The sequence below is a fragment of the Helianthus annuus genome, chromosome 13 (assembly GCF_002127325.2).
Source record: "Helianthus annuus cultivar XRQ/B chromosome 13, HanXRQr2.0-SUNRISE, whole genome shotgun sequence".
NCBI classification, from domain to species: Eukaryota; Viridiplantae; Streptophyta; class Magnoliopsida; order Asterales; family Asteraceae; genus Helianthus; species Helianthus annuus.
Genome location: NC_035445.2, coordinates 85543529 through 85571381, shown reverse-complemented (window position 1 = coordinate 85571381; position 27853 = coordinate 85543529). Strand labels below are relative to the sequence as shown.

Sequence of the window (27853 nt, the reverse complement as noted above, 5' to 3'; positions counted from 1 at the left end):
CACTACATTTCACGTTGGGCAAGTGCACCCATCGTTGGCGTAATATTGTTATGGTAAGATACTGAGGTCGTTCAAGGATACCACAACTCTTAGTACCGAGTCTTCGTAAACGTCTAGTCAGTTCAAAAGTAAAAAAATTAAAAATGCCTCAGAAAATAAAATGAAAAGATAAACAAAAAAAGTTGTAATTAATTATAGGAAAAGGGGTTTGGGATATGTTTACCACTTGATGCTTCATTAACTAAAACTTACCATGGATAACAAGGGTCTGATTGTCATACGAGAAGTTATATGTATTAATGCATAAAGTTGTGGAGTTTATTTTAGGGACCCCACACACTTGACCATACTACTTTGAATCAACATGGAAACGCCACTCAAGGCCGGATCAAACTACAACGATAAAGCCCAATCAACAAGGAAAGTATATACCGTTGTGATTTAGTATTAGTTAAGAAAATAGTTTAGGGGGGTTTAAATTACTTGTAACTGTGGTTCATTTGGTGAGACGTCAATTCCCCAAAGATAGTTACTTTTATAAAAATCCAGTCCTCCGTACTTTGATCTTATCGCCACGCTTTGGCAAGAGCTTAGCAACCCAAAGTCTTATTCTTAAAAGAGTAATCATGTACTTATACTCTTAAATCATTGTATTTTCAACTCTTAAAAGAACCGGTATTCGCACGGTGGTAGTCAAGCCGACAACCGGAGAAAATTCAAGACGATTCAGTCACTCAAAACTTCTCCCTTTCCGATGATGCTTCAGTTAGAATCATCGATCGTTCGAATTCACTAGATAAAAACCCACAATTGGGCCAACACCAGAAAACATGAACGACGACATAGAAGAACTCACCACAATCGCCGCCGAACAACGCCGCGAGTTCACCGCCGCGGTAGCCGCCGAATCCGACCTAGAACTAGCATACCGTTTGCAACTCGAAGAAGCCATGGCTGCATCTCTAGCTGCTCAACCTTCATCCTCCAATTCATCGTTACAATCTCCACAACCACCGCCTCCGATCTCGATCAACGACGGTGGCGTAAACCTCCAAACCCTAACCCTAGACCTTGAGAAATTCGAAACAGAAATTAAAGACCAAATTGTTATTGCAACCGAGATGAAGAAGCTGCAGGTGGATCTCAACCGTAGAATCCACGACCAGAAGCTTGCTCGCGAGATTTCACAGATGCCGGAGGATCAGTGGCTAGAAGTCGGTGACAATTTCGCGCGGCCGTACGGCGAGGGTTGCTCTTCGTCGAAGAGCGAAGATGATTTAGAAACATTTAGGGTTTATTTTAAGGGTTTGTTCAGTGAGGAGAGGGTTTGTGGTGCTAGTTGTTCGAATTCGAACGGAACGGTTACAATGGCGGGGATCGGTGTGGCGGTATGTGATTCGATGGATGAGATGATTTTTGAGGTGAGGAAGCCTCTGGATTTGCGTAAAGGTGATCGGATGAGTAGGCGGAGCCTGGAAGAGCAGTCGTTGATTGAGGCGTTGAACGTTGCAGCTGCTTTGGATCTCAAGAGAATTATGTTTTGTTGCGATTATTATCCGCTTTATAATTATGTGAGTTGATTGTTTCCGTTACCTTATTAGATAGTCAATCTTGATTGTTCAATAAGTGAGTCGATTTAATCAATTAATCGCGTATTGTGTGTTTGTATAGATAATTCTTACGGTGTGTTGCCAATTTCAGGTTAGTGGGCGGTGGAAGCCAAAACAACAAAAGATTGTAAAGTTTTTGGATCAAGTGAATCTCCTTCGGAAACGTTTCACATACTGTGAGCCGTCTCTTATTGCTAGTAAGGATGTTAAATTTGCGTTTAAGCTTGCACGAGAAGCAATAAATTCGCAGATAAGCAAGGTGGTGTCAAGTCAAGAAAAGCTTGAAAATTGTGTAATATGCTTAGACGATAAATCTATAGACCAATTCTTTCCAGTCGAAGGTTGTACACACCGATACTGCTATTCTTGTATTAAGCAACATGTAGAGGTGAAATTGCTTCATGGAGTGTTACCAAAATGCCCTCATGAAGGTTGCGGGAATGAATTGAAGATAGAAAGTTGTGAGAAGTTCTTGACCCTGAAGTTTACTGAGATGATGAGACAGCGGTTGAAAGAAGATTCAATCCCGGTGACGGAAAAATTTTATTGCCCTTATCCTAAATGCTCCTCGTTGATGTCAAAAACCGAATCTTTTAGGCTTCCTAGATCGGTTAATGGATATGGAGCTAGAACATGTTCCAAATGTCATGGTAATTTCTGCGTTTATTGCAGGGTTCCATGGCATGAAAATCTGAGTTGTGTCGAGTACAAAAGAAGAAATCCAACACCACTTGTGGAAGAATCAAAGCTTAAAAATCTGGCAGCAAGGAATTTGTGGCGGCAGTGCATAAAATGCAAACATATGATAGAATTGGCAGCCGGTTGCTACCACATGACATGCAGGTACATTATCTTCTTCTTGTCTAAGTCTTATTGGTACACTGTGTCTATTGTCTTCGTGAAATGATATTGAGCTAAATATAAAACGAAAACGGAGTGGTGCCTGCGGAGTGTGGGATTCATACGCATCATGTACAGCGTCTGAAAACGGAGGGTTTCAAGATTTGATTTGACAATTCATATAGGAAACTTGGGTTTTAGATTTGACGAGAGGATGTAGGGTTCAACCGATATATATAGAATGAACCATTAACCCATTATAGAAACCCCTTTAGTTTAAGTAGCATATTTGGTGATTTGGTACAACGCGATAGGAAGTTAAAAGGGAAATCCTACGAGGTTAAAAAGGAAAATAATTTGGTGATTAGGCAATCAATATATTATTTAGGGTTATTGGATTTTATCACCCTCAACTATTGGCCATTGGCCGCTGCCACCTCTAACTAACACTTTGATGTCCGACGCCCCCAACTTAACATTTAGTGTGTTCTGGCACCCCGTCGTTAACCAAACACTAACTCAGTTAGTTTTTTTAACCTACGTGTCTAAGATTATCCCATGTGGCATGATGACTAGGATATAGGTCCTTTTAACACCTTAACACCTTCAACCCACCCCCAATTTAATCAAACCGTATCTCTTCATAATTTTCACAAGTTTCTTTAGCTTGTTCATCTTATTCATCCTGTTCATCCATGGCGGTTCCGATGATTGCACTGTACGCAAGTCCTCCCGGCGGCATCTACACGACGTCGTACTCATCAACGATCAAATCACATGCATCGGACGATTTCGATCTATCCATTCGTCCGACTACATCATCAACGACGAATGTTTCGTCATCAAAACCGATCGTCAGAGGCTTATCGTTGTTGTTCTCATCATCATCAACCTTTGCGGGTGCCGGGTCTGAAGATCTGTCGTCGATGAGAACCGGTGGTGAAGATCTGAGTAATTTGAGCAGTTCGTTTTCATACTCGCCGTTTAGATCGTATTTGAAACAAGATCATGTTCATCAAAGGGGTACTTGTCTGCTTTACGAGATTTTGTTTGTTATTTGTTGACCTGGCAAACGGGTCGGGTCGGGTCGGGTCGGGTCATGGGTCAGAACGGGTTAGGGTCAGAACGGGTTAGGGTCAAAACGGGTCAATAAAAAAAAGGGTTGTTTTGGTTCGGGTCGAAACGGGTTCGGGTCAGAACGGGTTCGGGTTGAAATGGGTCCAGGGTCAGAACGGGTTTCGGGTTGGGTCGGGTCGGTCAGTTAAAAAACACTTTTTTTATAAAAGGATTGTACATCAAGGGGGCAATGTTTTCGGGTTAAAGGGTCCGGGTTGGTTCGGGTTGAGTACGGTTAATACTTTTTGACACCAATCAATCCATGCTTATTGTTTCATGAATCGTGGAATTGGCTGAGGCTGAATCCATGGATATATAACATAAAATCATCCAATGTACAAGAAGCGCGCCTCATACCTGCGTCACAAGCCGTTCTTTAGAAGCTCAACGACATGCAACTAAGGCACTCTGCTGCACCTTTTAAAACACAAACTTCAAACCAACAAAATAGGAACTCAGCATGCCAGTTTGTGATTCATGAATCATCTTTATATCATTGAAAAAAACAATACAAACTAACGAAATTGATTTCAAACAAAGATCATATCAACTATGTTTAGAAGCAGAAACATCAGTTAACTAATCTAAACAGAGATCACATTGAAGATGTCTGAAGTTTACTAACAGAATCATAATAACATAATATATTACTACTACTTGATTTAGCATTATAAAATTAGATTAAGCGTACTTGATCATATCAACAAGAACAATGTCAACATGTTACTCCAGAGATGACATTATGTTATGAAACTGAGATCTGAAATAAAAAGCTATACAGAAGTTAATCTTGTAAACAAATCTATTCTACAAAGAACGAACTGAAATTAATCTGATGAACTAATCGATTTTATGAAGAACGACAGAAATTAATCAAATAAACTAATCGATTTTACTAAGAACTACAGAAATAAATCAAATTAACTGACCGATAACTACAGAAATCAATCGAATAAACTAATTGATTTAATGAAGATCGAACTGAAACTAATCGAATAAACTAGTTGGTATTACGAAGAACAATTGAAATCAATTGAATAAACTAATTGGTATTACAAAAAACAACTGAAATTAATCGAATGGACTAATTGATTATATCAAGAACCACTAATATTATTCGAATAAACTAATCAATTTTCACTAAGAACAACTGAAACAATCTAAAAAACTAATCGATTTTATGAACAACGAGTGAAATTAATCAAATAAAGTAATCAATTTCATGAACAACGAACTCAAAATTAAACAAAAAAACTAATTGATTGTATGAACAACGGCAACTAATCGAACAAACTAATTGATTTTATGAAAGAACCAGTTAAATCAATAGAAAAAAACTAGCCGTTTTTATGAAGAACGGCTGAAACTAATCGAGTTTATGAACAAAGACTGAAACTGATCGGAAAACCCAATCTATTTTATGAAGAACAAATGAAAATTAATCAAAAAATCTGTGAACATCGATGTGAAAAAAACCCTAGATGCGCAGAACACTTCAACCCGCCTCTGATATTCATAACCCGTTCCAACCCGTTCCAGTTTACAATCAGAACCAAGTTGACCCGTAAAATATATCCGTGTTTTAGGGGATGACCCAATTGGACCCGTTAGTTATTAAAAAGAAGCCCAAACCGACCCATTGCAATTTAAAAGAGACCCAAAATGACCCAAATCTATTAATTCGGGTCAGAATTGCCCCCTCTAGTTATTTGCATCTTGTTAGGAGTGATCTATCTAAAGGATATGTTGTAACTTGATTGAACATGAAGTAAGTGAGAGATTTAAGTGGTGTTTTGGGAAGAAATGATGATGAACAGATGAAGACGAAGAATGGACGAAGATGATGATTTGATTTTGTTTAATGATAAGGGTTCTTTGATTTGGGGATAATTTATTGGCTTTTGTATAATGATAGATTTCTTTAAAAAAATAATTGGCCAACTCAGCATGATACATCATCAAAAACTGGCCACGTAGGATAAAAAACTAAGTGAGTTAGTGTTTGGTTAACGACGGGGTGCCAGAACACACTAAATGTTAACTTGGGGGTGTCGGGAGTCAAAGTGTTAGTTGAAGGTGGCAACGGCCAATGGCCAATAGTTAAGAGTGATAAAATCCAATAACCCTATTATTTAAATTCAAATTCATTGTTTTATTACTATATTGATCACTTTTGTTTTGTTTTGAGCTCTGTTTTTTAATATATTAAATTATTTAAAATATTACTACTAAATCTGTTATATTATTACCATTGGTGTTTTTTTTTATTATTTATATATTAAATGTTTATAAGAAGTTTATAAGTTTTTTAATAGAAGTGTCTCTCGTATGTGATTGCGCCTTAGCTTATTAAAAGTAAGGTGTTAGGTAGCAAAGCAGGTAGGTTGGGTCAAAGTGTGTAGCTATTAGTACAAGTAAAACCTTGCAGTTTAGGTTGACCCGTGAAACTGTCTATTTGTTGAACAAATATAATGTGATTATATAGCATATTATTGCTTTGATAATCTTTTTAAAACACCTAAAATGTCCAGGGTGGTGAAAACTTCTAAAATATGATATAGTCATGGCCCTAGCCTGTTGTGGGCAAAAAAACCGTTCTTTTAAACTGGTCTTAGTCCCGGTTGACCCTGAAAGTTGAATAGCTCAAAAAGTGCGTCTATGAACCGTATATGTGATGTTCTATGTTATGTACCTTAGCTTTGCTATTGGTGGGATTTACTGAGAGGGTGTTTGGGATTACGTTTTGAAGTGATTATTTGATTATTGCGTTTGTAAAACATAAATAATCTAAAAAAGGGTTTGGATGAAAAAAGTGATTATCTGCCTCCAAAACGCAGTTTTGGAGAAGCATGTACCTACATTCTTTTTCAAAACGCAGTTTTGAAAACGCATAATCTATTTTGAAAACGCAACACCAAACACCCCCTGATTATGATGATGAACGGTATATGTGATGTTCTATGTTCTGTACGCTTTTATTTCTTACGTGCTAAATTACCTTTACTTGTAAGGTAAATGTAAGTTTGTGTATGTTATGCCATTTGGAAACAAATTTGTATTTATCAAAAGGTAACATTGTGAAATTTTTGAATCAGTAGCATCTTGTTTTATCTTAAGATATATTATTGTTATAATAATTTAAACTTTAACACTTCTCAATAAATATATAATATTTAAAAGAAAGGTAAAATAGAAACAAGATTTGTCCCAAACCAATCTCGTTCACATATGAACGAGTTGAAATTGCCACCTCAGATATACGTAACATGTGTAGGATCATGGATAGCTGCGGCATATTCTTACAACTTAAGGTTTATTTCGCAGGTGTGGATATGAATTTTGCTACACGTGTGGAGCGGAGTGGAAGGACAAGAAGGCTACATGCAATTGTCCTATTTGGGATGAAGAAAATATTGTGGATACTGATGAAGAAGAAGAGGATGATGATTTTGAGGATGAGGATGTTGATGACGACGACGATGACGACGAGGAGTATGCTTCTGAGTCTGATGATGAGTATTATTTCTAAAGATGTGTAATTATTTGATAGCCTTTTAAATTGACTCATTGGTTCTAGGGATGATTGGTTTCACATTTTTATTTATTCAATGTCGCTCGATAATCATGTCAAACGAATAGCCTAAACAAATGGTCATTTTGTTTTTTGATCGGGTCTTTTGGAAACAGGGGTGGCTCAGCCGTTTTGGGGGCTAAGCCAACTAAAAATTTGGGGCCCCTGTCAAATAACTCGGAACAAACCCCAAGACTTGGTTCACCCAAACAACGAGGACTCAATAAAACCCAATAATAAGACCCGACGGCTTTTTTCAGGTGGAAGACGGTGTTACCAGCGAACTACGGCTATGGTGGCCAAGGTTTTAGATGAGGACGATGTTGAAAACAGGTTAATAGCGGCGTTTAAGAGGAATTAAATCTTTTGAGTTTTACCTAATATTTCACAAATGATTGATTGCCATTTTCGAAACCTAAACAAATCCTTTCCACATCTTGAATAACAAACTGAACTGATCAGGATTTGGAAGATGACAAGAATGGCGGCACCAACCGCGACATCGACAATGACAGGAACTCCATTGGAGATGCCGACGTCCATAAAATAAATATGGACGTTTCTGACAAGTGTCATGATCTCATTTTGACCTAAAAACTGTCGCCCATATTTTTACGGAACGTTTCTGACAAGTGTCATGATCTCATTTTGACCTAAAAACACCGGGTGTCGCCCATATTTTTAGGGACATTTGTGAGATTGAAAAGTCAAAGGAACATTCTCTTGTTAGCTCTTAACCAAGTCAAAAACTGAAAAAGGGACATTTTCTGGGATTATCCCATATATTTAAATTTAAACTAAAAAATATTAGTCATAAGTTTGCATGAACAGAGTATATTTCAACAAATAGGAAACTAAATAATGATAAACATAGTCAATGTCATTAAATGATGGGGTTTTTAAGGTCTATTTCAAGGGTATCGTATGGTGTCTGTTGAAAGTGTTTCCAATTTTAAGATGTCGTTTTCTGGAATCAGGGTAACGATCTGTAATAGGATCGGTAGTCAGTTATACAAGCTGCATAAATCAGATTTATTTGGTGTTGGTGATCGCAGTAGTGGACTCAGAAATTATTTGCTAGGGGTGCGGATGAGGTGTTCAACCGTATTTTCAAGGGGCGCGGTCGGGTTTTTTGCCTAAAATATACACTAAATTTTTTTTTCAAGGGGTGCGGCCGCCCATCCTCGCCAAAGGGTAGGTCCGCCCCTGGGTGATCGTGGAACCGAAGGTGATCTGGTGGAACTTGAAGCCATGATGGAAGCGTTGAATGCTACTGTTAATCTTGGGTTGAAACGGGTTCATATATTCACCCATAGCTTTTTGGTTTATTCATATGTAAGTTTTATGTTTATTTATTTAAATTTTTAATAGAGTTTAAGTTGGGTTAGAATTAGCATCTGTATATAAAATTAGCAGGATGCCCGTGTGATTCGGCGGGAGCGACACATCGCATTGCGATACTCATTTTTGGTAGTTATTTATTGTAGCACTATTGTGATAGACATACATAAAAAACGAAGTAATCGGGTAATCCATTTCATTGTGTTGTGCATGGTTCGGTCGGTTCGGGTATTATCCTCAATCGAAGCCGAAACCAAACTCATCAATTAGTCTATTTTATTAACCAATCGATTTTCGGTTAATCACTTCAGTTTCGGTTAGATTAACGGTTTTCATTTTGGTTCATTTAATTTTTTTTAATAGCAAAAACCAAACTTTGGCTAAAACTTTTGCTTAGAAATATATGAAATCTATACAACCTAATAAAAGCCTTAATTAGGGGACACATGTCCACCTCCTAGGGCCTCCAAACCTCATTTTCCCGCCATTTTTCTAATCCCTTCATTTCCCTATGTGAAACCACGCGGGATCCGAATTAGTAATTCGGGTCAATTTTGTTCCAATCATATATAAAGCAAGGATTCTTCTCTCATACTCTTTTGAGATTTGAGATTATTAGTGTTTGTTTCCTCCATCATCAATCAATCACGTTTAGGGTTTCTGCGTTATCAATGAATCGTTCTCTGCCTCTCATTCGTTCCTCTATGAATCCGACTCTGATCTTCGTCATAAAGGTTAGATTTTGTCAATGAATCAAGTATCGTTCTTGATATTTTAGATTTTATAACTAATAATTTCTTTTGTTTTGTATATCTCATCTGAAATCCGACTTCACATCAATCTTCAATCTTCAATCTTCGACTCCCTCATTCGCATTCTCTCTGGAGAAACCCTAGCCGCCTCCTTCAGCTAGACCATCGGTTCTCATCTTCCTCTTCAAGGTATGATTCCATCTAATAATCCAATGTTTTTTTTATTTTGTTAGATTTAATAACGAAATTTTGTTTTTGATTCGTATATCTCCTATACAACTTTCATTCACATCACATCTAAGGTTTCTGTCTTCCATTCATACATCTTTCTCTCTTCTCCGGCTCTAAAGGTATTCTATTTGATTGATTTCGAATTGGGTTTTGTTTACTTTAAGAAATTATGAACTGCGGTTTGTTGTATTAGACGAAATCTGATTGTTTTTGCTTCAATCTTTTGATTCCGGCTGCTAAAGTTCACCCATTAGGGTTGGCTTGAAGATGGTGTTGAACAGGGCGAACTTTCCGATTTTTCGATGGTTTGACGTCTCAGCTGGACTCTATTTTACTTCAACCATAGCTGAATTAATTGCCGTGGAGAAAGACAACGCATTCATTGAGGGTTACATGTCTTCATCTAAAATGATATACAGATGGCGGTGGAGAAAGTCGATAATTTTTCTAGGGTTTACTTTGATTCATGGAGCACGACTGGAAGAGTTGTCTCACAAAAGCTGTAGAAAAATCTCAGGTTATTAGCTATACTTTGATTATAAGATATGTTGTAATGTCTTTAGGTTCAAAAATATATGGGTTCTTAATACAAATTTGGGGTTTTAACCAAAAGTTATTTTTTTTTATTCATGGTTTTGGTATGACTTAAATTGTTATAGAACCACGTTGAATAGGCATGCTTGGGTTAAAGGCTATTTTACTAGACCAAACAGTTTTTTTTATTTAAAAGTATTTTTTATCTTATGTAGCCATGAGAGTATCATCACATGACAAAGTTCGAGCTTTGACATGGCATTGGAGGAGGGAACCAGTAAGTGAAAATGAATGTCGCGGACGAGAACAGTGCAAGGAGATGCTACAGGAATCACTGTAACTGAGAATAGGGAATAGTGGAAGTCTTCTTCATCTGGTGAGAAGTAGTCTTTACATATTTTTATTTGTTTTGATCCATTAGTTATAGGTAATTGTTGTTTGATTCTCAATCAAGTGTTCAATTGTGCCATCAATTTTTACTAAAACACGGAGTGGTACATTTTTTGTTCATGCTTTTACTTATTTCTAAGCTTTTTCATTTATAAGTGTTAGGTCAGAATGAATTGTACCTACCGAAACGGTACCGTATTGTATAATACCAATAGTTAAATTTAGTTAAAACTAAAAATGAATACCATATCGTATATGTTCAGTTGGTACCGGTTTGGAATGGTACCGTTAAAAGTCTCAAACCAGTACCATACAAAATTAAAAAAAAGGTGATTTAAAATAAGTTCAAAACCGAGTACCATACTGTCTATCTTCGGTTTTTAATTATAATAATTTCCATTTCTTCAGTGATAATATAATAATGATGGTGATGCTGATTCTTTAACCAAAAATAGGGGATTTAGTTTTCACAGTTGTTGATTGGTTTGCTGTTAGATATGGTCGAGTGTGCTGATTAGTTGAAGCGATTACATTAGTATTCAAAGAATGTATAAAATATCAACAAAAAGGTTAGAGCAAAGAGCTACACATCTATATACAACTTATAACATTTGCGTTTTTGTTACTGAATGCTTGCATTTACAGAATAGGTTAGTGGGGAGATCATGTCATTTTACAAGTGGCTGCTGATAGGGTTTCTTTTCCTCTTATGTTAACTTCAGCCAATGATGTCAATTGATAGTGTTATCAAGGTGTATGATGATTGTTGTATTAATATTGCATTTAATTTTTTAATTTTATGGTTAAGTTGATGATAATATAGCCATGGTTTAGAGAACGGCCAACTGCTAAGTGGGATGTTGGATTCGCTTTCACCTGAGCAAGTAATTCAGTGTCAACCAGAGGATGGCCGCATTGCCCTTTGTCGTCTTCAGTCGCCAACGAAAACCGCCCTGCTCGATTGGGCCATCAATCTGAACGCTGATGCTATCTAACACGAGCATCTCAAGAAGATGAATTCACACAATATTGCAATGGTTTTCGCCCCAAATGACTCAGGTTTGTTTTTTTCTGTGGTAAAAATTAACTAAAATATATAAATTTGATTGACCTTTGCTGCAAATGGCGGATTCGCCAAACGCATTGATGTATGCAGTTCGAGTAATGAACTTTTTAGAAACACTAAATCAGTATTTGGTTATTGAATTATCTCAGGCCTCACCACGAGAATCACAGTCCGATGAAAATAGTGGTCAAGGCCTGGACTCTATCCACACGTGCAACAAAATCTTGATGAAAATGAAGAGAGAGAACAAGAATTCATCCCTGAAGATAATCATCTTTAAAAATTAACTGCCACAGAAGGATCTAATGGACCCGGGTTGTGTAATTGGCCTGTTCAATCCCCACTCTTCCTGCCCATTGTATGTCGCGGTAAACCCACTAATTAATGCGTTTCTTAGTTAACAATTATTTTCCAAGATGTTCATGAACTGGCATTCGTGATGTCGTATTATATTGACGTATGTATCCATTTATATACTAATCTTTATTCCCTAAAGTACTTCGTTAGCGACTCAAGCACACCTTTGTCGCCGTTGAAGACAAATCGAGAGTTCGCGCCAGAAAAAGAGCTATGAGGTTTGTATGCTTTGATCACTTCTTTAAATTCTTCTATGAAAATTTAATGTATTTGTTGTTTATAGGTCGAGTAATATAGAATATTTTTATTTTTTCCAAATTGGTTATTTAGGTTAGGGTTTTTTTTTCTAAAATGATAAATGTTAGTTGTGCTCCTGTTGTATTTGGTGCAGTTCCATCAGTTTCAGGTTGTTGGTAGAGGTGTACCTACGGAGTCAGGTAAGCAACCAGAGATTTATTGTATGAAGCTTTGGGCCACCTTTGAAGTTCGTGCTAAGAGCGAGTTTTGGTTATTTAGAGTTACTTATTTTTTGTATTTCAGATCCAGTGACACACGATGGTATATCAAGTTTTATGGTATTAACCCTAAAAAAATATAGACATCATTGTTGTAGGCATTTTGGGCTGTAATCTGCTAGAATATGTAGGCATCATTTGTTATGATATACAACACATTGGAGTTTTTATCGACTTGCAAGTTGGCGAACCTAATAGTAAAGGCGGAGCTGGGGTGTTGCTTGCTTCACATGAGCGGTAGACTGATCATCGAAGTCTGCAATCTACAATGTGAATCCAACCCTTTCTATCTCTCCTATGTTATTATCACCACCGCTGGTGGCTGTGAGGCGGCTTTGTCATCCAATGCATAGAAGAATGGTGACAGTGTGTGTTTCTAAAACTCGAATCAAAGGTGGCGCAAAAGCAGCTTTGACTAGCGAATGTTATCAATAATTTCTCTGCCTCAAACTGTAGTTTTTATTAATGATTTATTGCTAGAAAAAACAAATTTTTTTTCTACTTTGGAATGTCTATAATAGTAGTGGTGGTGTTTCTTTTTTCTTTTTTGTACTTCCTGAAGTATATTTGGAGAAACCTGATGCTTATATAATTGATATGCCTTAGTTGAAGTAGCTTATATAAAAATTGGAGGAAATTCGAATAGTCTCTGGACACTTCAGCCTTGGGCAAACAAATGGCTTGCTCTACCCCATGGTATGCACAAACATTGTTTCTCTCTGATACTTTGGTTGTTGAAAATTGAGAACACTTTTTAGTGTAGTTTAATACACTGTCATTTGGAAATTGGAAGAAACAATAATGGAATATGAATCTGGCTTGAAGTTGTACTACTCATGTTATTAGTTACAAGATTATTTTATTTATTTCTTCTCATTTTTTAAAGATACCCATAATGTATTCTTGATTTTAGAAAGCACGTATGAGGGGATGGAGTTTGATCTGATGCGCATGTGGAAAAAAAGTATGGCATTATAGAAATCTCTACTAATAACAATGGTGTTTTCTTTTTTAAGTGTAAAGCCTACGCTAATTTGATCGTTCCAATTCCAATTGGCAATCGCTTACCTATAGATTGGGGTAGCAATTCTTTACAGTCATCTACTTTATGGTGTTTTCTTTAAAACCGTTTTTCTTTTTCTTTTAGTCTACCTTTCTACTTGCAAAATCGCTTACATATAGATTGGGGTAGCAATTCTTTACATTCATCTACAAATGTTAATGTTGTTATCAAATGTAAATCCTTCCAAATTAATTACTGACTTAGATGGTTTATATGAGTTTTTCGAAATAAAGATTAAAGTTGTTGAAGAAAATACTTGGGTTAAGAATCTTCGTATTACTTTTATTTTACTTTATTTTTCAATATATTTCAGTATATTACTAATAAAAATTTTTCATATATTTTGTTTACGATAGGTACAGTGTTATTGGATGGCATGATATAATTGAAGCCGAATATATTTCGTTAGGCGATGATTGTTTTTTCAATTGGTCAAAAACGAATTTGAGGTTATTGGTTACGAAGCTCCAACAACTAGAAGTATTAGAGTAATGGGCTTTCAATTTATATTTCAAAACAGAAAAACGTATTTCCTTCATTTACTTATCTTTTCGGTTATTTTAGATATATAGTACGATTCTTCGTTGTATTTTCATCTTCAACTTCATATTTCCATAATAAGTCCATGCGTACAGTTTCTTGATGATTAATATAAACGTATTTTTTTTTTTCAAAAAATAAAAAACATATCATTTCTCAACACCGCGAAATTCGCGGGTATTAGCACTAGTTTAGGTATAAATGCATGAAATGAAATATAAATATATGAAATGGAGATATAAATTATGAAATATATGAACCGAAGGTTTAAAAGTTAGAAATAATGAAAATATGAATGATTTAGTTCGATTTAGCTAATTTTGGTTAATCGAGAGTACAAAAAAAAAAAAAAAAAAAAAAACTGAGTATCGGTTTTTGGTTAATTCAGTTTTTGGTTAATTTCGGTTTGGTTTCGTCTGTTTTCGGTTTGGTTTAGGTAACCTATTGATTAGGTGTTTGAGCTAGAAAATCAAAGTAGAAATAAGATGAAATACTAAGACCACCCATAGTGGGGCGTTATTTTTAAAAAAAAATTGAAAAAAAACGCCTAAAAACGCCCCCCACCCATTACACTGGGCGTTTTCCGACGTTATATTTGAAAAAAGTTCATCCCGGCGTTATTAAGAAAACGCTGAAGTGGGTTAGGTGTGACCAATGGGATTGTTCCAAAAGTTTGACTAACCTGACATAGTTTACTTTTATTTTCTTTTTTCTTTTTTTAATCCTTTTTTCTATAAAAAAATAATTATTATTTATTGATTGGAAGGGGCGTTATTGGGCATTATTTTCACTACGCCATTTTTGCAATAACACCACATGCTGACTGGACCGACACGTGTCGAATAATGCCCCATAATAGAGGCATTATTTTGTTCCACCACTACACATAGTCTAATAAACCAGAAAGGAACTTCTTGAATCCATTCGATTGATATCCTACAACGTGACTACAATAACGTTCCTGGATTTGCCAATGTAAATAACAACTATTTAATAAAGTCATGGACACTTAATTCTTAACTATTACAAAATTACATAATTGGCCCCTAGACTTCTAGATTTGGTATATAGTGGTCTAATTTGTTTCAATAATCTCCCCCTAGACCATTGCATACCATTTAAAATTTCAAGGCTAGCTCCATGTCTTGATCAACAGACTTTTCCTCTTCATTTTTCTTTGAACGATTTTCTGGTTGAATGGTGTGATCTTTGGGATCAACATCTTCTTGTTCTTGAGATTGAATAGGTTGTTCAAATTGAACAAGATGTTCATCTTGAGACTTTGATGATTCACCTTGAGGCTTACCGAAGGCACTTAGGATAGGATCTTATGATTTCCGTTCTATCTGATATTTTAATGACAACTTCACCAGTTAAGCTATCATGTATAATATTTACCGAAGAAGTTCGATAGCATAAGTGGAAGCTCCTTTAGTATCTTAATTCTTGAGACCACTTTAGCAGGTTTAACAATGAGAGTAACCTTGACCTTCCTTGTAACCGGATCGATTTTGGTTTTAGAAATTATTTTTCTAGGCCACTATGGTTTAAAGATGTCAAACTTCTTCTCACATTAGAATTATTAGTTTAAGTTTGGCGAGAGTTCGAATGTTCCAACGTGGGAGAGATTGAAGATCATGCTCATCTTCAAAGTGTTGAATCACTCCCCCACGTCTCTAGATTAGGAAAACTTTCTTTGACATGTCATACATCCAAGAGATGATCTTTTCTTTAACATCTATCTTTGCAACATGGATGTTTTGATGAAGTTTGGGAAATAAAGCTTAAGGAAGGCTTAAACCACCTAGGCTTTTCGGTTACAACATCATCCTCACCAGTTGTTTCATAAACTGTCTCATCACCCAAACCTTCCTCGACAAAGTCTGTTAGCATATTATCAACAATTCAACATCAACTTCCTCATCCATATCTTCATTACATTCATTCATCACTTCATCAGCTTTTTCAGTCCCAGATGGACTTGTCCGTTCTGCTTTTCTTTCTCATTCTTCTTCTTCTTCTTCTTCTTCTTCTTCTTCTTCTTCTTCTTCTTCTTCTTCTTCTTCTTCTTCAACTTTTCCTTATAATTTGCTTTCTTTCTCATTCTTCTTCTTCTTCTTCTTCTTCATCTTCTTTGTAAATAGGCAGAATGTGTGGATACCTCACAGCTGGATATATATATATTTTCAAATAAGAGAGTCCACCATCCAGAAAAATCTTTATAGGAGTTTTACATTCCGTCAGAATCCTCCTGATTCCCATACTAATAACTTGTAGGCTTCACCATCTGTTCGCGGATCCTTGAAGATAGAGTTTATCATCATTTGTACAAATTGTGTATCATCACTCATCAGTTGTTTATATGGACCAGATTGAGCATTGCCACCCATACAGTTAAGGATAAGCCACTACTACAAAAAAAAAAAAAAAAAAAAAAAACATTGATTACAATGGCGTAAAATTTTAACTAAAGTGGTTCAATATAACACTGGTAAAAAAAAACATTTAATACCGCTATAGATAATACTTGACTCGAAATTTTCTATTAATTTATTTAATAGGTTAAAATAGCGATGCTAACTAAATCATATATTTAATACATCTTTTAAAACCCTTTGCATAAGTTAGAATGTTAGATAACCCCTAAGTATCATTTTAGAAACGAAACACTAAGAATCAGTTTGGAATTTAAAAGAAGGCAAAAAGAAAATTGGTTTATTAAGACTCAAACCAATTACCTTTCAGATAGAAGATAAGGGATTTACCTTTAAATCAAACGTTTTATGGGTTCTGTCTAATTATTCTTGAGGAGTTCCCGAAAAATTAACATAGCGTCTTTATAAGAGGACTAGGGGTGGTTCACTAGTGATAAAATCTATCACTCCCACTATCCAATCAAGTCATGCCATGTGCACAACCAATATTCTATCACTAGTGATAGAAATGTAGGGGGGGTGGTATCACTAGTGATGGGATTCCAATGTACAAGTATTAATACCCAATGTACAAGTAATACACATTCATTTGATCAAACTTCAACGCGTGATGTGTTTAACGCGTTTTCTTATTCACGCGTGATGTGTTAAACCGGCGGCCGTGTATAACGGAGTTATAAAGTTCATCACGGAAAAAATAACTCCCACCCCGGGTCCTCTAAGGGGAAGGGGTGGTGATCACTCATCACTCATCACTCACCCATCATTCACAACATCCAATCAAGTTCCGCCATGTCATCAACCATTATTCCATCACTCACAACTTTTTTTAGTGGCAATGCCCATCACTCACAACACCCAACAATAAACCCCCACACCCCCCTCACATCCTTTCCTCTATCACGCATTGATTTTATCACGGGATCCTTCCGTCACGCGTTGAAGTATGTTGGTGGCGGTGGTATGTTGCCAACTTCCACGCGTGGTATTGTTCCATCATGCACAATTTCTTTGCCACCCCGCCTCCCCTAACTTTTAAGAAAACATTAAGGTCTCAGGACCCCATCCTCCATAGGGTGGATTTGCCCATGTTAAACGTATTGTGTTATATAGGGATCGGCGTGGTACCTGTACCAAATATATACCGATATCAAAATATTTGGTACGGTACAGTATCAGTATAAGGTAAAATTCGGTATTTTACTGGTACCATACCGAATCGATACCGATACTGAAAATGACAAAAAGTGGGTACCGGTACCGAAAAAATTCAATACGGTACCGGTACCCAATACCAAATGCTCATCCCTAGTGTCATATAACCTACTTATTAAACATGCCCGTTTCGAGTTGTATAAAACTCAATCCCGGCTCTTGAATAGTTTTTAGTTTCGGATTTCACTCGTTTATTCTTTACTAAGTTATAGACAGTCTTTTATATTACATATTACACGGGTTGAATAATGAAACCTATTTGTTTGCAGAGCACAATAAGATAAGTACTTGATAATGATCATCTCACAAGTTTGCAATATCTTGCTCATGGTAATCAATACCCAACCCGTTTCTAAAGTACTTAATCATCGATTTCTTAGGAGCTTCTTAATTATTTTTACATATTTAGCCGCAAAACATATTTGGACATATATACCCGTCAAAATTTTTTGTTTTGCAAATAATATAATATGTTTTGCAATTGTATGAACCATTTAATTTGTTCTACAAATCGAATTTGGAAGTGAGGATTGTGTATGTGTGTTATTTGAAGCATATGGTAATTTTCGTTAACCTAAATGATAAAAAGGAGTATGATTTTCGCTTTGTTTTCTTCTTTCTGTTTGTTGTTTTTTATTTTGTTTGGTTCAGCTGTTGGCTGAGTTTTTTGTACTGTGGTTTCAATTGAATGAATGTTCCGTTTGGCTGTTCTAAAAAAAAAGATAAATATATCTGAAGTAAGGGTCATTTTTTTGGTAATTTAATTCATAAATATCATTATCATTATAAATATAGTTTTTCATAGAAATCTATGTTTTAGTAAGATTTAATTTTAAAATCTCATTTTCATTATAAATCATAAATTATAAATTAAAGATATATTTGAGGTAAGGGTGAATTTTATTGGAAAGTTTAGCAAATATAATATAAAAAAATCTTGATCAACTTTTATATATACGTGTGTGTATGCATGCATGCATGTATGTAAGGACGGATATTAACAAGCATTTTAAATAAACAATGTTATCACTCATATTAACCCGTTTATAAAATAATAAAAAATTAATTTTGATTAAAACGATTTTTTTGAGGGATGATATATATGGTATTAGCACATGACATTCTTTTGAAATAGTTTAATAGAAGTAAGATTTACTTATTTGTATACACCTATTATTATTGTTCACAAATATTTAAAATTATAAGTTTTATATGTACCATATTTTTTAGTTTCTTACGTATATTAACATCCGAATTTTTATTTCTAATACCTTCTATCGAAAAAAGTGACTTTTTTTAGGGGAAGAAATACAAAAAAGATTCTTATAATAAGTAACTTTGAGAATGAATCATGTTTACCATATCCGTTGATGGTATTTTTATTGAACACATGTTATTCTTATTTTAGTCTAAAATAAACCTTATACAACTAAATTTGGCAACATAACTTGTTTTTATATACGATACGGCAGTTAAAAATAAAAACCAACCGTACCACATGGAGGTCTCCGGTGAATTCACAGCCTCTTTAACCTCATCGTCATCGACCGATGAGGTGTTTAACGTCTATTTCAAGGGTCTGGTATGTGGTGAAACTGTTTCGATAAGGATTTGCGATACAAGCTATCGTTGTTTATATGAGTTGCGGATATCATCTTTATTTGACGCTGGTGATCTGGTGGAACTCCAAGCTTTGATGGAAGCCTTGAATGTTGCTGTTAATCTTGGGTTAAAACGGGTTGCTATTTTCTGTCGTAGCAATTTGGTCTATCAATATGTAAGTTCATATGTTAATGATCACCATCTTTTCATTACATGCAACTAACTCATTTTATTTGCACCCGACTGATTAATTTGTTTGGACAAACTTAGACCATGTGTTGTGACTTAACTAAAAAGTGTATAACATCGTGTCATGTCGTTATTAATGGAGTTTAATAACTCATCATTTAACTATCACTAAAAAGTGTATAACATCGTGCTCATGCCCGTTAAGCCCCCCCCCCCCCCCCCCCCAATCTAACTATCAGTTTCAGTGTTTAATGTGGGTGACTTTAACTAACTCGCCATTTAACTATTACGTTATGGTTTAACTAAAAGAAAAAAGAAAAAGAAAGGGTGATTATTTGATTTGAGGTGGACCCCATATCGTTGGGTGCTCACAACCTCTAAGGGGGTAACGCCTTCCGTCGGCACAACCCCCCCCCCCCCCTTAATTTAACTATCATGTTTAGGTGTTTAACGCCAGTTTTTGGTGGGTTGCCATGCCACAATGAATAGTCTTATATGTGGTTTGGTTCACAATTCGGTTTTGACAATTCAATAGTTGGTTTATAACCACCAAAACCATGATCCAGTTGTGTATATCTAATATATTCATAGATTCATTTTTATTGTTTTTAAGAATTTTAGTACAGACTAGTATTCTTTAATAAAAAGAAAATAAAAATATTAGAATCATAATGTTGGAGATGTCATGTTTAGGGCTGGCATATCGTGTCAACCCGACCTGTTAAAACCCGAAGACGATAAGACACAAACCCGAAACATGTAAATACGAACACGACACGGAATCTTATCGTGTCAGATTTACCAAACATGAACACGAACTTGATAATAAACAAGTTACATGAAATGACCTGTTAAGACATGAGAAATCTACCAGCGTATCATACAACCTGTTAAGACATGAACACGACTTGTTACTACATGTTTGATATTTAACCATTAATATGTGTTGTATAATGTAATATGTGTTGTATAATGGTTAAGTCTTAACAGATGTTAACAGGTCATATCGTGTTTGACATGACATGTTAAGACACAAACACGACCTGTTAAGACACGAATACGAAATATGTAAACATGACACGAAATTAGACAGGTCTTATCGTGTCGACCTGTATAGACACGAAACCTGTTAAGTTTGTGTAGGTTTGTGTCGTTCTATCGTGTTCGTGTCAGAATTGCTAGCCTATCATGTTACTATCTCGCCGTTCAAAAAAAAAAAAATCATGTTACTATCTCAATAAGCAGAAGGGCATTTATGTAAATATTTAGATTATGCATCTTTGTAGTAAAACATTAAATTTATTCTGTACGGGTCAAAGCAGTAGGTCAATGGCAGCTATAGAAAGTTATTCCCGCCAAAAAAACAGTTGTGTCGGTTGGCATGTAACTACCAAACCAAAATGTAACAAACACCCACTGATGTAAAACATTTGATGTAATCTTATGTGTGTGTTTGTACGTTTATTCACTGTAAATAGTGTTTATATATATTTGAGAGTCTGTGATAGACAACACAAAACACAAACCACCAAACCAGCCAGTTCACCGACCTGGCTGGTTTGATTTATTTTTTCTAAAACCGTAGTTGACTATGGTTTGTGTTTTGTATATGATCCATTATAAAAGGGTGATTTGCTACACTTATGTCTTCATTGGTTATACAGCTCAAAGGTAAAAGGCAACCAACAAGCAACAAGGTTACGACATTGGTTGATCAAGTGAACCTTATTCGAAGTAAATTCGTTTATCAAGCCCTATTTCATATGAAGCGAAACTATATGAAGTTTGTATATAGACTAATCGCAAAATGGACCAACAGCGATTCTTACTTTACGATAATTGAGCAATGCACAATTTGTTTTGAATATATCCACAATGATCAAATATATACAGTCCACAAATGTCTGCATAGATATTGCTTTTCTTGTATGAGACAACATGTAGAAGCAAAGTTACTTCAAGGGAAGCTGCCCGAATGCCCACATGAAAAATGTGAATCCAAAATCGGAATTGATAGCTGCAAAAAGTTTCTAAATCCAGAATTATATGATATTATGAGGTTAAGGGTAAAAGAAGCTTCTATCCTGCCAAAAGATAGAGTTTATTGCCCGTTTTCAAAGTGTTCGGCTTTCATGTCAAAAACCGAGGTCATAGCACATACACCTTCTTCGTCGTCTACTGCTGCTGGAGATACTGGAATGAGAAGGTGTGTTGAATGTAATCGCCTTTTTTGTATAAATTGCAAAGTACCTTGGCATGATGATATGACTTGCTCGGGTTACATGAAGTCGTACGTGTTTCAGTCTTCTAATGATGCAAAACTAAAGTCTCTGGCAACAAAAGAACGTTGGCGCGAGTGTATTAATTGCAAGAATTTGGTTGAACTAACGAGCGGGTGTTACCATATTGAATGCAGGTATGTGTTTGATTTGTTTTTTTTTTTTTTTCGGTTAATACTTTGATTAAAGTTGAAGATATGGTTTGAATGCGATTGCAGATGCGGATATCAGTTTTGCTACACGTGTGGAGCGGAGTGGCTTGACAAGAAACAGACGTGCGGGTGTCGGCTCTGGGATGAGCATAACATTATTTATGCGTAGCGGCGTTGAAATGGCCCATGATATTGGTGATGAGTGATGAAAGGATTAGAACTTAGTAGTTGATATTGGTGGTTGGTTTGTATGGTTACTACTTACTTGTAGCAAGACTCTTTTGACCAAGTTTTTACAATACGTCTAAGATTACTCTATTCGTTATATTTTTTTACATCAGTGTGTTACTTTCACATGTGTTTTTTTATTCTAACTTGATCGCGCCACCAACAAGTTGAATCCACCATCAAAATTCTCATCCGAATGTAACAGGGCAGAACGTTAAAATCTCTGTAACGCTCTCCCTTAGTGAAATCTCACTCCATCAAAGTTAGAAGCGTGATTTTATTGATGGAGCGAGATTTTACTAACGTGTGTTGCGAATCGTGTTTTTTAGTGTTTGGATGAGTGTTTCATGGTGTTTTTAGTTGTGTTGGTAGTGATACTTCGTTTAAGGGGGGGGGGGGGGGAGGGGTATGCAATGCCCAAACTAATAGGAAAAACAAAAAAAAAAAAGTGCAATGTTTATCGTGAAAATAAAAACACCTAAAAACTGAAAAGAGTGAGACCGCAAGTCAACATTTTATTGACTTATGTTAGGTTATGCGTGGTTAATGCCCCATAAAGGACATTTTCAGTCACATCAGCATCACAACACCCCTTAAAAATGTGTAATAGTTAACGTTCCTTAACGCCACATTCCATCATTACTTATCAATTTTGTTTAACATTATTAATCAATGAGAAAGATGACATGACATTAGAGTATCTCCCGTTCATAACTTATAATAAAATCGTTTATAAAAAAGGGAATTAATAATCACACATGGTAATATCTTATTCTCACATGGTGTATACGGGCCGTATAAGGTTATACGACCCGTATAGAATAAAGTCAACTGACTAATGTTGTGCCAGCACTTTCCGTCCTTTATGTTTCAATGTTTCAACAGGCGCTATCCTTTAACTTTAAAAATTACACTATATGTCCTTTATGTTTGCAATCATTAATGGGCGGTGTCCTTTCACTAAACCCAGTTAACTTTTTTATGTTAAAACCCCTCACGTGTAACTTTGTAAAACTCCTTAACAACAGGGACCGTATGTGCAATACTCAAATTCTATTTTAAAGCAACCCCTTTCTTATACCCTGTCATACTCTAACAGAACCACTTGCTTCCCTCTCTAAATAATCGGCCGGTCACCACCATCTAGTGGTGGCGCACGGCGTCAAGGCAGAGAGAGAGAGAGAGAGAGAGAGAAATAGATCGGAGAAGGAGAATGATGGTCGGCCACACCCGAGGCGGCGGAGGATCGACGGTCCGGCAGCAGCACCGTCGTCTACGGTGGCGGCAGTGGCGACCAACGGAGAGTGGTGGTGATGTCTATGATGACCCAACGACGGTAAACGAGCGGCTCCGGTAAGTCACTGGTCTTCCGTTCTTCTCTTTATCTATTTAGATCAGGTACGATCCACATTTTTCAAGCAAGATTGGATGATATTTCAGGTGAACATGATGATGGTGGTGGTGATTATGGCTGAGGAAAAACGGGCGGCATTGACGGTGGCTATTGAGTGATGATGGTGGTGATGGCTGTACTGCGGCTGCCGACAACAACAGTCGTGGTGGCAGCAACAGTCATGGTGGTGGTGCGGCAAAAAATACGGCCGGAGCTGGCAGGAGTTTATCATGCTCTAATTTGAGTAGTTTGATTTAAAACAGAATTTGAATATTGCATATATGGTCCCTGCTGTTAAGGAGTTTTACAAAGTTACACGTGAGGGGTTTTAACATAAAAAAGTTAACTGGGTTTAGCTGAAAGGACACCGCCTGTTAATGATTGCAAACATAAAGGACATACAGTGCAATTTTTAAAGTTAAAGGATAGCGCCTGTCGAAACATTGAAACATAAAGGACGAAAAGTGCAATTTAGCCTTTAAATAAAATTTATTTTTCTAGCTTTAGTTGAGGCAAATTGTTTGTTTGATGAAATTATCGTAATCAAGTTCTTCTAAAAATGTCTTGTTCGATTAATATAATAACTAATGCTTGTAGGTCTTTCAAATTGGGTAATGGACTAATGGATTGTTTCAATTGTAGGACTTTTTAGTGGGCTGTTCATTGTATTATATTGTAACAACTGAGACTGGTATAAAAAAAACACACCAAATTTTGGAGCCTTTTAATCTGGGTGGCCCTAGGCCTGGGCCTAGGGTCTGAAGCCCTTTGGGCCGGCCCCGGAGGGTGTTTGGGACTGTTTATTTAACTCCAAAACTGATTTTTGTTAAAAGTGTTTATTAACTTATAACTTTTTCAAAATGAGTTTTTAAAAAAGTGTTTATATTAGCTTTTGTACTAAGAAAGATAAAGGATGAGGTTAGATTGGTAATTTTGTATTGAAAAAGCCAAAAGCTACTTAAAAAATCATGTTTTGTGGCTTTTGAAAAACAACTTGTAACACCTCGAATTTTTGTGTCCAATAATGTGTTAACACGTGTCATTTGTTTACACGTGGCATTGATATTAAATAAAGGACTAATTTTGACAAACCTTGAAAGTATATAAATTCGAGGGTTATAAATGTCAACAAGGGTAAATATACTGTATAGTAACCCTAAATAAATGCTTGAACCTTCAAACGAATGTATCATAGATCGTACGAAAGCGAAACACGAAAGAAAGTGAGAGATTACAAGCTACAGGGGTTAACTGTGTCAACATGTTTAATTATACCTCTGAGTGACCCTTTAACGTTCCCAAGGCTTTGTAACGGTATTATACACTCACTAAAATATAACATATAAATTTCGCGAAGTTTCGTTATGAAACGAGAAAGTTACGATCGAATTCGTAGGAGAAGGGTTAAAAGCGTCAATAATGAAAGTTAAGGCTTTCTGAATAATTAATAAACAAACCGGGGACTTAACAACGCGGGTAAATAACACGGGGTCCCTAGTTGTAATTAACCGAGGGCCAAACCGCAAAGTTACCCCTTCAAACCCGAAAGGTCAGGTAAATCATTACGAAAGATTTCGTTATTAATTACCCGATTCTGTTAATCATTACAAAAGATTTAAAAATCCTGAAATTTTAACCTCTCGCGACCCGCGTAAAGGATTGGGTTAAGTTGAGGCGGGCCGCGAGCCCCCTAAGATACGCGTCTGATATTTGAAACTCAGGCGACCCGCATTAAACAAGCATGGAACTCCCATGCGGGCCGCGTGGGACGCCCAGATGCAAAAACTTTGTGTTTTCTTGCCTTTTGAGCATCATGAACGATCAAACCTCAATAAATGAGGCATGGGCACCCTACACTTGACCCATAGCTTCAGGGGACACATGCCCATCATCCATGATCAGCTGTAGGCTGTTGTGTGTTGATCTTGAGCTCATTTGAACACTATAAATAAGCACATTTGGTTCATAACATTCACCACAACACAAACTCATTCATCTGATCATTCTAAGAGCTCTCTAGCATTCCTCTGTGTTCTTAAGTCTTCTCTCAAGCTTCTGTAAGTGATCTAACCCTTTGTGGTTCCACATTTCCTTAGTAAATAGCTAAAAACCAAACCGTCGTAAATACGGTTTGACTTTAAAATAAATCAGTGATGGTTCAGTCTTATGACGAATCAAAAGTAGTTATGAGTTGGTATTTATATGGGTAATAAACCCCCAAAAAGGTTCCCTCTGATCACCACTCTAACTATGTCAAATATCGAGTCAAACGCGCACTTAAAAAGTCAACAGAAAGTCATTTTACCGTTTTCTACATAATCTGTAATGTATACGTTATGAAACCTGTTTTGATGTTCATAAAACATGATATTAAGCATATAAACTTGTTTGCGCTCGTTTGAATCGACCATTTGCTATATTGACCCGGTTCGGAGCCGAATGTCGCAAAGTTTGACTTTTGCTTTGACTTCAGTTCTGACCCGTTTTAGTAAGGTATAGATATACCTTAGGACTCTCTTATGACCAGGTTACATGATGGTATAAACCTCTGTGATCGGTTCATGAGTTATCCGAGTCTTTTGCACATTTCCGTTAATCGCCTAAAAGTTGACCGTAACGCCATTTTGAAAATAAAACGAGTATTCCGGACACGTGAACGGACCAGAACCTTGCTTATTAAATTATAAGCATGTCCTTAAAGTTTCACATCATTCCGAGGTCTAGAATGAGAGTTATGCTAAATAGCGCAATTAAAATAAACTTTTGTAATAAACGGCGCAATTAGCATAACGCCTATCTAAACCAAGATTTCGTCACCAAAACTTTTACCCACTGTATTAAAATAATATTTTGGGAATTTTAAAGATTTTTAATAATTTTTACCTCGCTCATAACCTGCGGTTATGGCCACGGTTCGGTAAATACCGAATATGCCCTTTTCGGCCAAAACATGAGTTCTACAAGGTCTTTTGACCCGATTCCAGTTGCTACTGGTTCCAAATAATAAATAAAGTATTTTAAGCTTTATAAGCTGTACGGGAAACTCAGATTTCCTGTAGAACTCGAAAAGCCCTTTTAAAGTCTTTAAAATGACCGAAAAGCCCCTACGGGGCATAATATTAACTTAAACTCGTTACGGGCATCACGGAAGGTATCCTACTGATACCACAACCTCTTTAAGGCATATTGACTTAGGAAATAAGCGTAAGACTCTCATGGTTAACCGTTTCGCCTATTGCGCGCACGGTTCGGCTTATGAAACTAGTTTTCATAGTTTAGCCGATACGGGTCAAATTATATTATTTGAACCCCAAATTCCAGAGTGTGAACCATAAACCCATATAAAACAAGTCTCTGAACTTGTCGGGTCAGAATCACACTCCATTCTCGGTTTTCGCCTTTTCGCGCGATTAAACCATATCTATATATATCGGAACCAACCGGTCTAGGCTACGGCTAATATAAGGACCCGTTAGAATTCTAAGAGGTTAATTAAAACCTTCGTTCCAGATTAGGAGCCCCGGTAAAAGCTATCGGCGATTTAATCAAACTAAGGATATATACTTGCAAAGGTAAATACTTTAACTTATTTCCCCTATATGGGCTTGGGTTATGGTATGTTAATACCGCTTGATTGAGCATTATATTTTTCCATCGCTTAGGTGGTTAATTAAATAATATGATCGGCTCATTTAAACAGTTTTGTTTCTTAAAAGCCTTTGGGGGGTTTAATGACCGTTGTCCCGGATATCCTTGGCATCATTTTACGAAATGGCCACGACCATCGACATCCCGGTGTAGGCGTACACCCGGTATATATTGTCGACATTAAATTAAAAGACGTAGCCGTTGGTTTTTATACTACGGTTTTACGCAATGTGGTGTGTCTATAAATCTTTAACCCGGCACGACCCGGGCCACTGAACGCATAAAAGAACATGTAAAACGTTCACAAGATTTTAATAATTTTCCCAAGTTATAAAAGAGTTTGTGCCTTGTGCATTCAAATCAATTTTAATAAACATTTTCAAATGTGTCAGTTGAATGTATTTACCAGTGTAAACTGACGTATTTTCCCCAAAAAGATTAAGTGCAGGTACTATACGAAATGGGCTGGTATAGGCGTCCTAAGCTCGTACATAGTCTCGCAAACTCGATGCTGCATCTGAATGAACAATAATTTATTATTATTTTGATCCGCTGTGGATATATTCGACTTCTGTAATACATTTGATATTACAACCAGAGGTTGAAGTTTATATATTTATCTTAAGCTTCCGCTGTGCATTTATATAATTGTGTGGTTTGACTATATTGTTGCCAACATCGTCACGGTAATCCCCCACCGGGCCCACCGGTGAGACACGTGGAAATCGGGGTGTGACAGGTTGGTATCAGAGCCAACGTTGAGTGAATTAAACACATTAGGCATAT

The 27853-nt window shown here is 36.3% G+C and overlaps 2 protein-coding genes and 1 long non-coding RNA gene across 30 annotated transcripts; all 3 read left to right on the top strand.

The window, feature by feature from the left end:
* The first annotated feature begins 598 nt into the window (after positions 1-598).
* Positions 599-7232, top strand: LOC110898450 (E3 ubiquitin-protein ligase itt1). Its single transcript, XM_022145236.2, has 3 exons — positions 599-1571; positions 1702-2453; positions 6891-7232. Exons 1-3 carry the CDS (start codon positions 831-833, stop codon positions 7093-7095), a joined length of 1698 nt encoding a protein of 565 aa, XP_022000928.1. The 5' UTR covers positions 599-830; the 3' UTR covers positions 7096-7232.
* Positions 7233-9080: 1848 nt separating this feature from the next.
* Positions 9081-13251, top strand: LOC110898449. 28 transcript variants are annotated; one of them, XR_004877380.1, is made up of 11 exons: positions 9081-9419; positions 9533-9580; positions 9704-9978; positions 10211-10371; positions 10881-10954; positions 11031-11079; positions 11194-11444; positions 11601-11819; positions 11948-12026; positions 12200-13019; positions 13237-13251. It is a non-coding gene; the product is annotated as an uncharacterized LOC110898449 (long non-coding RNA). The 28 variants fall into 28 exon arrangements; XR_004877398.1 differs by lacking the exon at positions 13237-13251 and having other exon boundaries at positions 9085-9419; positions 11601-11809; positions 12200-12245; positions 12349-12934; XR_004877385.1 differs by lacking the exon at positions 13237-13251 and having other exon boundaries at positions 9085-9419; positions 12200-12245; positions 12349-12934.
* A 5823-nt stretch (positions 13252-19074) lies between these two features.
* LOC110901181 (ATP-dependent RNA helicase DEAH11, chloroplastic) lies at positions 19075-22004 on the top strand. The gene is made up of 3 exons (XM_022148025.1): positions 19075-19353; positions 21032-21783; positions 21842-22004. Exons 1-3 carry the CDS (start codon positions 19075-19077, stop codon positions 22002-22004), a joined length of 1194 nt encoding a protein of 397 aa, XP_022003717.1.
* The last annotated feature ends 5849 nt before the right edge of the window (positions 22005-27853 follow it).